The sequence below is a fragment of the Rhinolophus ferrumequinum genome, chromosome 9 (genome assembly GCF_004115265.2).
Source record: "Rhinolophus ferrumequinum isolate MPI-CBG mRhiFer1 chromosome 9, mRhiFer1_v1.p, whole genome shotgun sequence".
In the NCBI taxonomy this organism is placed as follows: Eukaryota; Metazoa; Chordata; class Mammalia; order Chiroptera; family Rhinolophidae; genus Rhinolophus; species Rhinolophus ferrumequinum.
Genome location: NC_046292.1, coordinates 34745091 through 34761578, shown reverse-complemented (window position 1 = coordinate 34761578; position 16488 = coordinate 34745091). Strand labels below are relative to the sequence as shown.

Sequence of the window (16488 nt, the reverse complement as noted above, 5' to 3'; positions counted from 1 at the left end):
AGACTTTGTGAAAAACTGCTGAATTCATCTAGTCATAGAAGGAAAGCTGTGTTTCAGTACCCCCTCGTCACTGGCAGCAGCAGGAAAGCAGGAGAGCATGGGCTTCGGGTCATGCAGATTTGGGTTTGAATCTTGATTTTAAGTTTTACCGATAATATGTCTTAGGAAAAGTAATTTAGTCTCTCTGAATCTCTGTTCATGTCTGTAAAATGGGAATAATAATATCTAGTTATTTTAATCTTAAGATCATCATGAGGATAAATAAATTCAATGGACAATACCTAGTTCAGTGTAGGTGCTCAAAGATGTTAGCGTCCCCTTTCTCTTGTAGACCATTGGCTACAAGAACTGTCCTCTCTCTTTGAAAACTAATAAATTAGAAGATTACAAGAAAGCAAGGCTTGGAGTAGCTAAGAGCAGACACCTTGGAAAAACTGAAGTTGTCTTCCATCTCTACAGTGTTCTGATCCTGAGTTTAATTCCTTGTTTTTCTCCCATCTCTGGAAGCTTGCATGGGTAGCCCCAGAGTGTCATGGGGGAGGTGACTTGGGCCTAGCAGGGAGCAGCAGGGAGCTTGTCCACAGCGTGCCTGATCTGGCACACAGACTGCCCATCTTCAGTTCAGACTGCAGAGCAAGAGCCAAACTTGACCTTGGGCTGGTGTTGCCCAGCCAGCCCCAGGCGGCTCTTCTCACTCCAGGGTCTCTTATCTTGAGCCGGATGAATAGTTTTGTGGTACTAAAGTTCGCAGCATGTTGGGGGAGGCTAGGTGGATCTGCCTATCTGATATCATTCATGCCTGCAGAAGTCTGAAGGACCTTTGAGCAAAAGGAAGTGAAGTCAGATGTGGCAGCTGCATTGTTTGCTTACATCCAGGGGTGGGCTCTGTGGATTTCTTTTTTTTCCTTTTTTTTTTTTTTTTGACGGTTGAAAAACCTCAGTATTGCTAAAGAAAGAAGTGTTGTTGGCTGACCTGTCTGCCCACTGTGTAGTGCTCACCTTCCTTTCCAAACCAAGCTGCAGTAGAAAGATCTTTAATTACCTTTGAACAATAGGTGGTGTGCAGTGTCTCAAACCAGGACTTCTCCTGAGACCCCTCCAGACTGGGCAGTGTTGACGACCTGCAGGCCTTTCTGAAGACAAGGACCTTTGGCAGACCCTCTTTACTCCCCTTAGAAAGTTCAGCTTACTAGTAGCTGCCTCCCTTCCGTCCCCACAGAGGCCATTTTCACCCTCCATAGACTCAGCAGAAATGCAACATAAATGGCGGTGGCACAAACTCTTTTCTAATGATTAATGGTAGCAAATGTTTTTTGAGTGGTTAAAAGAGCCAGAAAGGAAAAAAAGTTCAAAGCTGGTACTTCATTGCTAGAACAGTCTGTGTCTTCGGCATTTATTGACTCCGCACTGAAACAGTTTCTGAGAGTTTCCTTTACGGGAGCATAAGATTGTGTTCTGTTCTGTGTGCCATTAGAGTCACACCAGGGCACTATGGTTGTGTGCAATTTAAAATCGTAGGTTTTCCGAGTCAGAAGGAACTTAGAGATGAAATCCATCTCCCAGCTCAGTTCACGAGAAGCGGAAGCCAGAGATGGGAGAGGACTAGCACAGGCACAGTCCGATTAACAGCAGGGCCTGGACAGCTGCCCTCCCCACTCCAGCTAGCAGCGGGTTTCAAACTTAGCTGTCCGTAGAATTACCTAGAGAGCCCTAAACCACCCTGATACCTGGGCCCCACCCAGACGAAATAATCAGAATGCCTGGGAGTGGGGCCCAGGCACCAGCAATGTTTACAAGTATCGCTCCCCCGGTGGGTGACGCCATGTGTGGCCCAGGTTGACAGCCAGTGTGCGAGAAGGATATACATCCCAGCATGTTCACAGAAGAGAGACACAGAGGTCTTTCTAACGTGTAGCAGAGAAAAGAGTTCAACACGTGTGTTCCTGAAGTTTGCTCAAGTTCTGAGCTGCCTTGTGATAAACGACAGTATAGTTTAGAATCTCAGGTCTGCAACTGCATGGTCGAGTGTACTTTTGGCAAGTCGCTTCCCTTTTCTCAACGTGGGTTTTCCATCTGAAATGAAAATAGTTCCCAACACCTTTTTTCCTCCCAGGGTTGCCAAGAAGATTTGAGATGGCGGATATAAGTCACTAGAATAAGCCCTGGCACATTATAGGTATGCAGTAAACGAGTTTCATTATTTGCCTTAAAGAAAGTTAGTTTAGCATTGATGGAATGAATCCCTTATAGTTGTGCAGGAATGTCTTTGAAAGGACAAGGAAAGTTTCCAACTGCCATCCTGTCCGACTAAACAGGTGCTTGGTTTCTTATCCCTTTCAGGTCCATCTGGGAAGCGGGATTTGGGTTGATGAGGAGAAGTGGCACCAGCTACAAGTAACCCAAGGCGATTCCAAGTACACAAAGAACTTGGCAGTTATGATTTGGGGAACAGATGTTCTGAAGAACAGAAGCGTCACAGGAGTTGCCACAAAAAAAAAGAAAGATGCAGTCCCTAAGCCACCCCTGTCACCTCACAAACTCAGCATCGTCAGAGGTAGGTCACTGCAGTGGGAACGTCCTTTCCTCTGTCAGGAGTGGAATAGGCCCATCCCTTCAGCAAGCACTTACCACACACCAAGCCCCGGGCCGGCCATGGGGACAGAGCCACACACATGGCCCTTGTCCCAGAAGAGCTCACATTTAACAGGGCAGACGAGCTGTGGACACAAGTACAGTGCAAGGAGCTAACGTGGGAAAGGGGCAGCTGATGTGTTAAGGGAGTTCTCAAGGGAGGAGACCCCTAGCTGGAAAGGCAGGAGGGATTCCTGGGGCAGGGGTCACTGGATTGGGCCTTGAAGGGCATGGAGACGCAAATGTGTAAAGAGAGATACTTCGGGAGGCAGAAGCTTCCGGAACAAGGGCGTGGAGATGGGAAAGGAATGTTGCTGTGTACAAAGAGCAGTAAAGGTCGAGTCTAGGGGACACCGTTTGTAAGGGTCTTAGCGTCGTTCCTAGATCAGTTAATGAGAGGAAGACCAGCTGAGGGTCACTGGACTCAGCTTCTGTTCTGGTGTTTGGGAGGGAAGGCAAATAGGCAGGGTGGCTGTATCCTGGATGCTTTGATTTTCCTTCCTTCCTTCGTCCTTTCCTCCTTCCCTCCCTCCCCCCACCCTCCCTCTTTCCCTACCCTCTCTTCCTCTTTCTTCTTTCTTTCCTCTGCCTCTCCCACCCTCTCTCTATCCATTCACTAAGCTCTTTGTCTTCGCCAGGCCCTCTACCAGGTACTGAGGGAGGAAAGAGGGATAGGACATGGTCCCCATCTGCAAGGAGCTCACGTCTCCTGGGGAAGGTGACCACAAGAACAGCTGGTGACTGTACAGAAAAGACAAATTACAGAGACAGGCAGCAAAGTACATGGGAACAAGCTAATTATTCTGAACACTCACTATGTTTCAGGTTCTGGGGTTTTTTTATGGTTCTGTTTTAAAAAAAATACTTTCACGCATATTAACTCATTTAATCTTCGTAACACCCTTACCGTTGGCTGCCATTATAATCCCTGTGTTACAGATGAGGAAATGGAGATGCAGAGATGTTAAATAACTTGCCCAGATCATACAGCTTGTAGGGGTAGAGCCAGGAGGGCTGGCTTTAGAAGCTGTGTTCCTAACCACTGGTCGCTAAGTGTCCGGCCTCCATGTTTTGATGAAGAAAGGAAGACTCAGTCGGTCACCGCGGACATTGTGAGCAGGCCCTGTGCCAGGTTTCAGGCCAGATGACAGACAGGTCCATGAACAGGTCAGGTGATTTCAGGCTCTGATGCAGGCCATGAGGCATCATCACGTGATATGCTAGGATGGAGAGGGCTGTGTTCGCCGGCCGGAGCGGGTGGGGAAGGCCTGTGTGAGGATGTGAATATGCGCCGGGAACAGGGTGTGGAGGAGGCAGCCCTGTGAAGGTCTCAGGGTGCTGAAACGCACGGTATGAGCCGTAGGTGCAAAGGCCGCACGCACAAGGGGTTCTGCAGTCATGAGGGAGGTCGGGGAGGGGGGCGAAAGCCGGTCTGGAAGGGCCGTAAAGGCCTCGGTAAGCAGCCTGGATTTAACGCTACTCACAGAAGAAAGGCCGTGGAAGTGTTCAAATCATGGAGTGACCACACGGGGGATCAGTTAGGAGGCGGATGCAGTCGTCCTGGGGAAAATTCTGGTGCCGTGGACTACGGTTATAGCTACGGAAATGGAGAAAAATGGCCAGGTTTAGGGTATGTTCTGGAGGTCAGAGAGGCAGAACGCAGAGAGATTGGGTGACCAGCCTGAGCTCACAACCCCCAGGTTTCAGACCCTGGATTTAAACCCACACCCCCAACTCTGGTCTGCGGCTTGTTCTGCTATAGCACAGCTGCCTCCCTTGCCTGGCTGACATATGGTTACTATATTGAAGGAGCCACTTATTTTTAGACAATCAGAGGTAACCTTTAGTCAGCCCACTGTCTGAAATGGGGGAGCCCGAATTGGGAGGTCACCCTGAGAAAAGGGCCTTCCTGGGGATGCAGCCCTGACCTGCCTGGTAGGGGGCCGACCTCTAATTCTGTTATACTCCTCGGAATGTGACTCAGCAGGTCCCAGGCGCCTTCCAATGACGGGCTGCCCTACCACTGTCCCGTGGTGTAGAGACATCTGTGTATCTGCCTCGACACTCGTCTGCCCATCTCAGCTTCATCCCCACGTCCTCATTGCCTGGTACACAGTAGGAACTCAGTGAATGAGGGTTGAACAAAGGAAACCCTGAGAGCGGCCGGGTCTGATCCCCTGACTCACCCTTGGGTGTGATTTCTTGTAAATCACTTTCCCTCCGTGTCTCAGTTTCCTCGGAGGAAAACGTACCTCTCACGACAGCGAAGAGGGCAATCTAGGATTATAGTTTGGAAATAGTCATGTTTGAGGTGTGAAAAGAAGTTACCAACCTTTGTTGACAAGGGAGCCGCCTCCATGGAGCCGATGTGACCTCGTGCTGATCACAACTGTTCAGTGCACGTCAGCCTCCCCTGTCGGCTCTCAGTGCAGTGTGATGGAAGAATTGGAACCAGGCATCGGAAGCCTGGTGTTGAGCCCAGCTCTGCTTTGGTTTACCTTTGAGCTTACCCTGCTTCGCATTAGACTTATTTTTATTTCCCCAAACCTAGCGCAGCTCCAGACCAAGTAGGTGCTTGGTGTGTCCATCTGTAAAGCCCGGACCACAGTCCTCGCCCTGGCCACCCAGTGGACCAAACAGCCATCTTTACTGTTCTTTAAGTCCCATTCAGGTGATGGTCTGTGCAGCTAACCTGGTCCCCAGTGCCACGGAACAATCTGCAAGAAAACACCTCAGCTGCGTGACTTAGGGCCATTTCAGATTCCCTGTCTTCAAGCCCACCTGCCAAGTCCTGCAAGTTTCCCTCACTGATCCACGCTGCCATTGTCCAAACTCTCTTCAAACCTTCTCTACTTTTCCCAAACATGACAGCCTACACCTCTCTCTTTCTCAAAAGATGGCATTGTCTCTTCCTTCCCAGAGATAAGAGGAACTCCCACAGCTTTGAACCTCCACACCTGCAGACTTAACTGCATTCCCCCCCCCACACACACACACACTCTTCTGCCTCATGTCCCAAAAGAAGTTTCCTTCTCTCCTGTGAGGCTGGCCATTGTCTTCTTCCGGACCCCAGCTCTCCTGCCTTCCTAAGTACCTGGTTCCTCCATTTATGCTCCCTCTCTGTTGGTTCCTTCCCGACATCATTTAAATATACTTAAATCACTCATGTCTTACAAAACAAACAAAACACTCCCTAGAGGCGACTGCCCTCACCCAGTATTGCCAAGTCTCTCTTTTCCTTTTCACATCCTGGTTTGTTGAAAGAGTTATCCACACTCGCTGCCTGTGTGCACTTGTAACTCCCCCACTGTCAGGCTTCCACTCCCGCCCTGTACTTAACCTGTTCTCGCCAATTTTCCCACAGCTGCCTTCTCACTAAATCCAGAGCACGTTTTTCACCTCCTCCCCAGCACTGTGGGACCCAACCACTCCTCCTCTACTGAGAAACGCACCCTGCACGCTCAGGAGTTCCTCCTGTGTCTCCGGCTTCTTGTCCCTTTATAGGCTCCTCTTCCGCTTCCCTCTCCTCTGGCTCCAGCCCTCTTCTCTCTCTCTCCAAAGCTTTCCTCAGTTGACTCACTGCCAATTGGTCCCATCGCCCTCGTGTGCCCACGGCCCTGGGGTGAGCTCCCCTCTGCTCATCCTGGCTGGTGCCTGCTGATCCAGCCTCTGGTGACACCTCTGAGCTCATCTCGTGCGACACTTCCCATTTCCTCCTGTGCTCTAACCACAGAGGCCGCCTTCCTGTCCCCACTGCTAGCAGTGACCTTCTTCTGATCTTCACTTCCTCCTTCCTTCTTGTCATCCCTTCCCCAACTGCCCAGGCGCACGTAGCCTTTCTGTTGCTCTCTGTCACATCGCCCTGCCTAAAATTTCTGCACAGTGTTTTTTATTTGTTTATTTACTTGATAATTGTCCTTCTCCCTCACACCCATTAGAATATAAGCTTTATGAGCATCTTGTTCAGGGCCACCATGTAATAAGTGCTCAACAAATACTTGCTGGAGCAATGAAGGATGATTCCTAAATCTGAATTGGACATGACCTCACACTTCCGAGTTCCGAGCCCATACGTCCAGGCGCCCTGGTCGTCTCCTCACGGGTGTGCACATGCCGTTGGCCAAACCGCACCACCCTGGCACTGCTTTCCTTTTGTTTCTGCCAGAGCCTCTGCCTCTTCTGTGTTCCCTGTCTCAGTGGATGGCACCACCAGCTGGAGACCCAGAGATGTCTCATCCTTGATCCGGCCACGTGCCTCATTCCCTTTCTGCGCTGCCCCAAACACCTTTTAAACTGTCCTCTTCTCTCCATACCCACCGTCCCACCACAGTCCCGGCCATGTCATTTCTCCCCTGTACGACTCCAGCAGCTTCCCGACTCCATTCTCCATTCTACAATTGATTCATCTTTCGGAAACAAAACTTGGTCTCATTACCACCACCCTGTCACAGCCAGTCCGTGGTGCCCTGCAAGGGGAAGCTTCTTAACACCGTCGTAACCCGGCCCCTCGCTATAGCTCCAGCTTTATTTTTCAGCAAAGCTCCCCTTGAACTCTTAAGATCTTGCCACAATGAACTACTGTAGTGCCTGAATAAGCCTTGCTCCCTCTCACATTAGGGAATGTGCAGATTTTGTTCCCAGTGCTTGGAACACAGGCCAAGCTCCCTGCCCCCTGCCTGCGCTGCTTCGCCTGGAGAGCTGCCACTTACTGCCCAGGTCTGCTTAGGAGAACCTTCCTCCAGAATGCCTCCCGTGCCCACTTAGTCCCAGAGCGCCTTGGGCCTGCCTCCATTCTTCTCTTACCGTATCTTTGCCTCCTAGGAGCCTGGTCTAGCAACCCCTCCGAGCCTGTAAATGCCTGCCTGCCCTCCAGGTGAACGAGGAGGAAATTGACTTGACAAGGCCATATGACCAGCTAGATCAGAGCCAAGCAGACCTGGGCTTGCAGGCTTCCCTTGTCTCCAGAGGCTTCTTGTCCTACCGACTACAGCCAGGCAGGCTTTGAGTCTGTCTCCCATCCCACCATGCTCACCATGTTTAGCCTAACTATTTGAGCTTTTTCAGACTGCACTTGACTGGTTTTTTCCATGCAAGCCATTGACTGGGTTGAGATTGCTTGTATTTATTTTGTATGATTTTATCACATTTAGCCACATTTGCTGTATAAAAATGGCAAAATGATTGGTGAGGAGTTTCTCTTCTCTGGTTTTAAAAATCATTTCTTACCAGATAGCAGGGGGACGGGGTGAACATTGACAGTGCTTTAGAAAGATGAAAACGGGAGGGTTGCAGGAGTCTCGCTTTAATGACAAGCTCCAGAATGACAGTTAAACCTTATGAAGGTCAAATGACCTTTTGCAAACTGTCTGAGTTTTCCAAATGAGCCTCAACATTGAGTTCTGGTTAATTTTTATAACTTTTTTAATAGGACACATTAGAGCTGTTATAAACCTTGTTAATTAAACAATAATCTCAAATGCTCCCCCGCAGAGGGAGACATTCCAGCAACTGCAGATGATTAATATCTAGAGTCTAACGAAAGCCTTTTAATCAACCTGAGGGGGCCATGCAGCGCTCTCACCCCCAGGAAATGAGAATGATTGGAATTCTGCGGGGCCTCCCTGCAGACCCATCTCCATGTGTACCTTTCTCTTCGGCTGCCTCTTCCAACTCACATTAGGGGCTCTGAGGGCCATCACACCACCCTCCTTCCTTCCCCCGCTCTCTCCTCTGCCTCTTTACCACCCTCATTACCTTCTAGAGCCTTAGAGCTAGGAGAATCTCCCTGGATCGTATGATCTACGTCCTACATTCACAGAGAGTGAATGTGAGGCCCGGAGAGGTTCCCACTAGAGGACACACAGTAAGGAGGTTTAGAGCCAGCACCTGAACCTCAGGACGGTTCTCAGCACAGGTTGTCTCCCTCCTTTTCTTTGCGTTCCAGCAGTCACTGTGAGTGGTGGCCTTCTCCTTGTCCGGGCTGGAGAGGGAATGCCCAAGTGTTCCGGCCGGTAGGGAGACAGTGCACTTGCAGTTTTGTTAGGTTGTGACCAGTGCTTTGACAGAGAAAGACCCAGGGACTCTGTGTGAGCACAGAGGTTATAGGCAGAGTGGCGTCTCCCCACTCAATCTGGTCGGTTCCAAGAAGGCTGAACCCAGAAGAATGAACAGGGTTTAGGCAGGTGGAAAGGGGCCAGGGTAATTGGGAAGAGATGAGCAAAGACTCCGATTTGTGAAATAGCCTGGAGTGGGAAGGGATTTGCAGGTGGGTAACAGCAGAGGTCGGACAGGAGAGAGACAGGGCCCCTTATCTTCTCATCTCAGTCCCTGTGGAAAGGCCAAGACAGGATGAAGTGCAGATTAGTCGGGCTTGGGAGTGGTCAGAAAGGAAGTAGTGGGGGTCTTAAAGGCTTCTAATTTAAAACCCTCCTCAGTGAGGAGGAAAGGGTGCCCCAGAAAAGAACGCCCGTAGCACATGCACCTGAAGCAGGATGGCACCAAGAGGCAAGCTGGCCATGTGCCCAGGGAGGGCTCAGAGTGGGGCACGGCGGCAGTGGGTTCTGCCGTACTTCCTTGCTTTCTCCAGGCCTGGGCTTCTCGTGTAAGTGGACAGGGTAGCACAAGATAGTCTCTGCGATCCCTTCTAGTGTTGACATTCTGCATTTCTAAGAGGATCGCCTGCTATGGGCTGACCTGGTACACAAGATTTTGTTTCTCCTCCTTCACATTGGGTTGTCATTCCTGTTTTATAGGTAAGGAAGCTCAGGTTCAAGGAAGTTGAAATTCTTGCCCACGACGACATTCTCTAGTGGTACATTCCCCACCCACACCCCAGTCCTCTTACGTCCTCTCAGGTTTCACTGGATAAACACGCGTTTATTCATTCATTTAACAGCTACTTACTCAGTCTTGCCCTGTGTCAAGCGTGAACAGTCGTACATACATAAAATAATTGTAAGAACCCCACAGGTGTGTGGTGTTGCTTACAGTGTGAAGAAGGCTTGCATACCGTTTATCTCCTATCCCTCATGGCAGCCTTAAAAAAGCACTTTGGTATCCTTGTTTGTGAGGTGAGGAATCTAGGGTAATGACTTACACCAGGTCCCCAGGTGAGGAAGGGGCCTGAGGCAGGCTCCAGGCAGGGCTTATCCGGACTGCTCTTTGCTTCATCTCAGCAAATGGCAGACTCAGTACAAGTGGCTGTCCTGAGCCTCATTGGTAATCGCCGCAGGAAGCACCACCTCACACCACCAGGTTGTCGGGACCTTCATCTGACAATGTCAAGTGCTGCTGAAGAAGTGGGACAACCAGTACTTGCATACAGCAGTGTCAGGAGAGCCGATCAGCTGCAGCACTTTGGAAACCAATTTACTAGGCATCACTAGTGAAGTAGAATGTGCACACACCCTAACGTTCAGCAATTCCCCACCCAGCCAACACTGTGCGTTTCCTGCTTGTGCACCCCAGTGGACATGTGCCGGCCTGCCTGTAATTGCAAACACTGGAGTATCCATTGACAATGAAATGGGTCAGCAAACTGAGCAATCGTCATACAGTGCAAATGACCTGTCGCTGTACGTTTGAACATAGGTAAATTTCAGAACTGCAATGTTGAGTGCAAAACAGTCGGAAGAATGTATAGAGTATGGCACACTTACAACGACAGTAAACAACGGGAAAGTAAGCAATATGTTATTTAAGGATGTATGCATATGTGTTAACATGAAAAAAAAAAAAGCAAAACTTCGGGAGAGAGCTTACTTCTGGTGAGGGCCAGGAGAGGGTGGAATGAATGGAGAAGGGGCGTTCAGGGGCTTCTGAGGAGCCAATAATGTCCTGAGAAGCTGGGTAGTAGGCACATGGGTGTTTTATCATTATTTTTAAAGGGTAGGTTTACAGTGTATATCCACACTTTTCAAGGTACATTTCGTGCTGAAAATTTGAAAATATTGCTTTGCCAGATATGTGCATTGGTGTTTGGGAAGTATGTCAGGAGGCACATTTTCCTTTCCCCCGTTAAAAGATTTTGACTCGAATTCACCATTAATCCTTGACCTTCTTTTTTCTCTTCCCTGTCTAGAGTGTTTGTATGACAGAATAGCACAAGAAACTGTGGATGAAACTGAAATTGCACAGAGACTCTCCAAAGTCAACAAGTACATCTGTGAAAAAATCATGGATATCAATAAATCCTGTAAAAATGAAGAACGAAGGGAAGCAAAATACAATTTGCAATAAACTTGGGATTTTTCATAAAGCCTTCTCGTTTTCCTTGCGTGGTGTGTAATTTGCGGGCAATGGTGCCATCCGTATCAGACCCCACCGTGCGTGGTGGCGTGTGGGCAGGGAGCCAGCAGGCTTCTGGGATCGGCGGCTTGTTCTGAACTTGGACTTCTCACTTTAAAGAAGGCAGATGGATTTGCTGAGACTCAGGCAGCAGCCTGGCGCCAGTGTCATTCTGGGAATGGGAACATGCTGTCTTTTCAGAGGGGGGTAAAGTGTCTCTGCATTGCCTATCACTCGACCCACGCTTGGAACTGGTCTTTTTACCGTTCATGGACTTCTATTCTGTGTTCCTCTATTTTGTTCAATAATAAAGCTTCATTAATTCTTTGATGTAGACAATTATTATCCTCATTTATTTAAGGGTATTAAGTGTGCAGTGAAGGTGACCAGCGTCCTTGGGGGGGGGGGGCAGAACATGTCGACTGAAGGAGAGAAAATCCATAAGGGATATGGCTGCAGTCTACAGATCTGAAGGGCTGTCTCCAAAGCAGATTACTTTCTCTTACCTCAAAGGACAGATCTAGGACAGTCACCTTCCCCACTCAAGGTGATCTGAGATTCAGCTTCCGGATAATTAGAGTCGATTTTTGTAAAGGGGTGTGTGGGGGAGGGGGCAGTAATGTTAGATGTGGTCCAGGGTTACCACCAGGAAGTTGTGGACACTGTCTCCTGAGTCAGTTTGTTTTCCCTATTATGTATCTCAAGTCGTCTTTCAAGTTACACAATTTTTATCTCATTCAGTAACTGAGTCTCTAGGTAGCTGATGTGCAATCTGGCAAACCACATTCGATCTTCCTGTTGATTTGCGCGTTTCTTTCTGGAATGCCTGTGAAGTCAGCCTGGTATATTGGAAATGGAGCACCTGGGTTCCAAGCCTCTCTCCCAGCTTGCTATGGGCTTAACCTAACCTCTTGAGTTTCTATTTTCTGTTCTGTAAAAAGAAGATAATATCTACCTTGCAGCATTGTTATAAGGGTGTATATATACATATATGTGTGTGTGTGTGTGTGTGTGTGTGTGTGTGTATAAAATGCTCAGTAAATGTCGGCGATTGTTATTTTCTTAATTTCTGGTTATTGGCTTTTAGACATTGGTTGGAAAAGTTTGGCCTCTGGTTTCTGTAATGGGTTATCCACTAGACCATTAAACCATTAGTGGTCTGTAATAAAAGTTCAGAGTCACTGGGGTAAGAAGGGGAGGTAGGTGCCTCTTTGAGAAATTCTAGTAAATAAAACAATCCTTTATAATGCGAAATACTATACACTCACTGATAAAATGTATGGATGTGAGTTTCCTTTTAGGGTATTTTCCCAGCTCTCCCTAAGCTAGCAGTGTGACCTTGGACCAATCACTGAACTTCTCAGCATCCTGATCATTATGAGGAAAATAATGCCTACCTTACAGGCTGTATGGATAATTAAATAATAGTAATAACAACAATAGACACTTAATATGTGCCAGGACTTTTCTAAGTGTTTCACGTAGGGTTATCTCGTTTCATGAGGTCAGTAAGATTAGTGACACTTCGTAATGTTCAGTAAATTCTTGTTACTAAGATGTGTTCATTTTAATGACCTGCGGCAGCTTGGACCTGAATAGTATGGAATGCGTGAGAGACAGGAAAAAAGTATGCATCCTGCTCATCCCTTTTTTCCCTAAGCACCGGCAAAAATACACCCAGAGGCTCCGTGCATTTTCCTACACAGACTAATGCAGTATGATACCTGCTTTATCGATGCTTTTGGATGAGTGGGGGGGTGGGGTGGGAAGAGTCATGGAAATACATGTTTAAAAACGCTATGACATATGAAAGTGCTTTGTGTAATGTACGGTGCATACATTAAGGACAACAGGGTTGTGGAAGATTGTGAGAGCTGAGTTCAAATCCTGACTGTCACTTCTGGACAGGTCATTTGACCTCTCTGGGGCTCATTTCTCCTAAACTGGAAAGAATGATCCCTAACTCAGTGTTGTTGAGAGTAATCCAGGTGATAGATGGAAAAAGGGCTCCGTAAGTCTCAAAGATCCATGCAGATGTTAGTTATCCTTAGCTTCTCAGGCAGAATAAAATCAGAAGTGGGTGTGACCAGGACCTAAGAGCCGATTCTGATGAGGTTTTACACCCTAGTTAGAAGGAGAGGGTTTTGAGCACTTGTGCATCTGATGCCTGTTACTGTTGTGAGGGCAAGACCATCGTTCTTTTATCCATACAAGTGAGGAAATGGGCTCCGAAAAGAATAAATAACCTCTTGGCCAAGGTCCCAGAGTTGTCAGTATTGGAGCTGGTCAGAATCCAAGTCTGTGCAAAATCTGCCCTTTTACCTCTTCCCTGAAAGCTGAGTGGGATATTATAGTCTGGGCCGAGAATCGAGCCATGTTATCTCACGGTATGTTCAGGACAGACCCAACCTAAGTAATCAGTCAGTGGAAATCAGTCTCATTAATTCAAGCCATTTGGAGGGACTGGGAATAATAGTACCATTTATGAGGATTCAGTTTTATTACATTCAAATACATTCACAAAACTCAAGTTCCTTTTGTGTAGAAGAGGGTTTCCCAAACTTGCCCAGTCTTTAGAATTTGCTGATGTGCTTCAAATACAAATTCCTGGGTTTTGGTTCAGAGAGCTTGATTCAGTAGATCTGGGATAGAGGTGGGAACATGTATTTTAACACAAGTGCCCCTTTTGAATAATACCAGTCTAGCAGAAGTCCTGCTTTCCTGAAGGAACAGGAGTGATTGTGAACTAAAAAGACATGCTCCTTCTAAAGTGCCTTGAGGATATTTGAAACAGAATAAATTTCCTCTTAAAAAGCTGAGGATCTGCCCTAAAGCCTTGTTTACAGTTAGTTGGACGTGATGCACAAGGGGACTTTTAGTCTAGGCACCAGGGATTTTCCCCTCACTTTTACCCTTCAATTCTTTTTTCAATTCCTTTCTTTCGATGCCGGTGAGCTGTGTAGGACAGTCAGTACTGAATTGTCAGGGCCTGAACTGAGGTTTGGGCACTGTCTTCAGAAGCCCCGGCAACAAGGGCTGTTACCAGGTGAAACATCGAGATGGGGCTTGTTTCTATTTTCTAGCTGATGAAAATATGTTAGTGACTGTTACGTGCCCAAAGGTTTCTTGGATGCATTTCTAAATTAACGATTTTTTTTGTAATTATAAAGAAATAAAAACCACTGTATAGAAAGTTTTGGACAAACATTCCAATTGTGCTACTGCAAACGTCGCAGGGTATCTCTTTGAGTCTTTTCTCCAAGGGTGTAGATACCTATTTTATATACCTGAGATCATAGCATACGATCAGATTTGTATCCTTCCCTTTCTATTTAAAGTGTTTCCCTGTTGCTCCGTAAAATTTATAGCCATCAGTTCTAACATCCACCAAGTGGACAGACATCAAACTGCAGCCCAGCAAACCATCTGACCAGCGGTGGGGCTCCCCACAGGGCTGCCAGCTCATGAAAAGCCTCGTGCACATTTTGGCCCAGCTCAGGTGGTAGAGTTAGGGAGGTCATTGCGTTTGAGTTCAGTTCTCAGCTCTAGAACCTACTACCTCACTCGAGGTGAGTAATTTCATCTTTCTGCACACCAGCTTCTATATCTGCAAAAAAAAAAAAAATAGAGAAAATAATATATAGTTATGGAGGGCTGAGAATGTAATTAAAGTGCCCCCGTGAAGAGTGAATAAATGGCCACCAATGTTAATGTTGGCATTCCTTTCCTCTACCCTTCCCTCTTCTCCCCACACCCACTCAGTCCTTACCTGAGTGTGCTCCTACACCATCTCTGGTTTGCTCTGACTTTGGCTTTCATACCTGCCTTTGGCCCTCCGGACACCTTGTGCTCATTCTACAGAGTCCGGTACACATGGGTCTTTCCCTGGGCACTCCTTCCAGCTCCCTCACCGACCTGGGCTCCCACACTGTGCCACCCAGCTGCCCATTTGCCCCTCCCCAAATTTTTACATTTTTGTGTGCAGTTTTTTTGCCTTTATATTTTCTGTCATTTTCTTAGGGTCGTTTTACCTGGGTCAAGAGGAATGACATTTTTAACATTCTTGATGCATATTATGGATGTGTCCATGTTTTAAATTATTTTGCCAACATAATAGGTGAAAACTAGTACCTCGTTATATTTTCCTTGATCATTTCCATGATTGCACCTCTCTCCAGAGTTTAGTTTCTTGTTAACAGAAAATAATAGCTTAACCTATAAGCATTTCCAACATCATCCATTTCAATTTGTCTTTTTTTCTGGACCACTGTGTTTACTTACCTTGGGCATATAATTTTTACTTATGTATCTTCAAATAGACATACCAACAGATATGCTATCACTTCTTTTGAAGGGATTCATCAGTTTCGGCCAAGCAGTTTCACAGGAGCCTAAAGGTCCTAAAGGTCAAAAGTGGAACCTAAAGGTCAAAAGTGAACTTCAAGGTCGTCCGTGCAGATCTCCTCTCCACTGTGAGCACTGCCTTTCTAGACAGGCTAGAATACCTCCAGGCATGAGGAATTCCTCTTCCTACCCAGCGTCCATCCCATCAGTGCCATCACTAAGGTGTTCCTCTGTTGGGCTACAAATCCACTTCCCTGAGACTCCTGAGGTCATTCCAATTCCCTCCTCGGAAGTCACGCAGAGTGCTTCTATTCAGAGCCCTTCGCAGAGCTGAAGGTGGCAGTCATGCCTCTTCACCACTAATAAGGAGCTCAAATTCTGTTCCAGCATTTCTCACGGGAGGGAGGCTGCCCAGGAGACAGTGGGAACTCTGGATTCAGACAGCTCTGTGTTCCAATTCTGACTGTCACTTACTAATATGTGACCTTGAACCAGTTCTTAACCTCTCTTAGCTTTAGTTTTCTCCTTTTAAAAAAGGAAATACAATGCTTACCTAACAGGGTTGTATCAAGAGCAATGTAAGATACCGTGTTTCCCTGAAAATAAGACTGGGTCTTGTATTAACTTTTGCTCCGAAAGACGCATTAGGGCTTATGTTCAGGGGATGTCATCCTGAAAAATCATGCTAGGGCTTATTTTCCCATTAGGTCTTCTTTTCAGGGAAACACGGTAATATGAGTGAAGCACCCAGGCATTCCCTAATCCTAAGACTTCTGACCATCCTGGTTCCTCTGTTATAGATGAGTCCCTAGAAGGTGAGGTTGAGGACAGACACTACTCTAGGAAGGGTCAGGTCAGCACTCACTAGAGCAGACTATCACCTCTTACTCCTGGATGGTCTGTCTCTGTGAATGTAGCCTCGCTCGGAATGAGCATCTTTAGTGGTAGAATTGTTTCACGTCGAGCTTCTGGGCACCAAAGCTCAAAGGTCACGTTGAGCTTAGGATCCCCTCCTCCATCTTTTTGGCTAACACATTACTGGTTTCTTTAGTTTACTGGGTTGTACATAGATTTTGAAGCCGGAGAAACTGACACTGAATTCACATCCTGACTTCAGTGTTATTAGATGAGAGGAAATTGGGCAAGTTCCTACCGCTCCCCCAGCTGCAGTCACCTTGCCCGTTATGCAGTGGTAACGGTAATGACACGGCCGTCACACGGCCTCCC

The 16488-nt window shown here is 47.3% G+C and overlaps 2 protein-coding genes across 8 annotated transcripts in view; both read left to right on the top strand.

The window, feature by feature from the left end:
• Nucleotides 1-11247, top strand: part of BEND5 (BEN domain containing 5) — a 100253-nt gene extending 89006 nt beyond the window's left edge. For 2 of the 6 annotated variants that reach the window (XM_033114113.1, XM_033114116.1), the window contains exons 5-6: nucleotides 2341-2554; nucleotides 10712-11247. In XM_033114113.1, the coding sequence (XP_032970004.1) occupies nucleotides 2341-2554; nucleotides 10712-10869 (372 nt within the window). In that variant the 3' untranslated portion in view covers nucleotides 10870-11247. The remainder of the gene's footprint in view (nucleotides 1-2340; nucleotides 2555-10711) is intronic. The other 4 variants (XR_004423849.1, XM_033114117.1, XM_033114115.1 and 1 more) reach the window with 4 other exon arrangements.
• AGBL4 (AGBL carboxypeptidase 4) overlaps nucleotides 1-16488 on the top strand; it is a 1100555-nt gene that overhangs the window by 897249 nt on the left and 186818 nt on the right. The gene's annotated exons all lie outside the window — the stretch shown is intronic.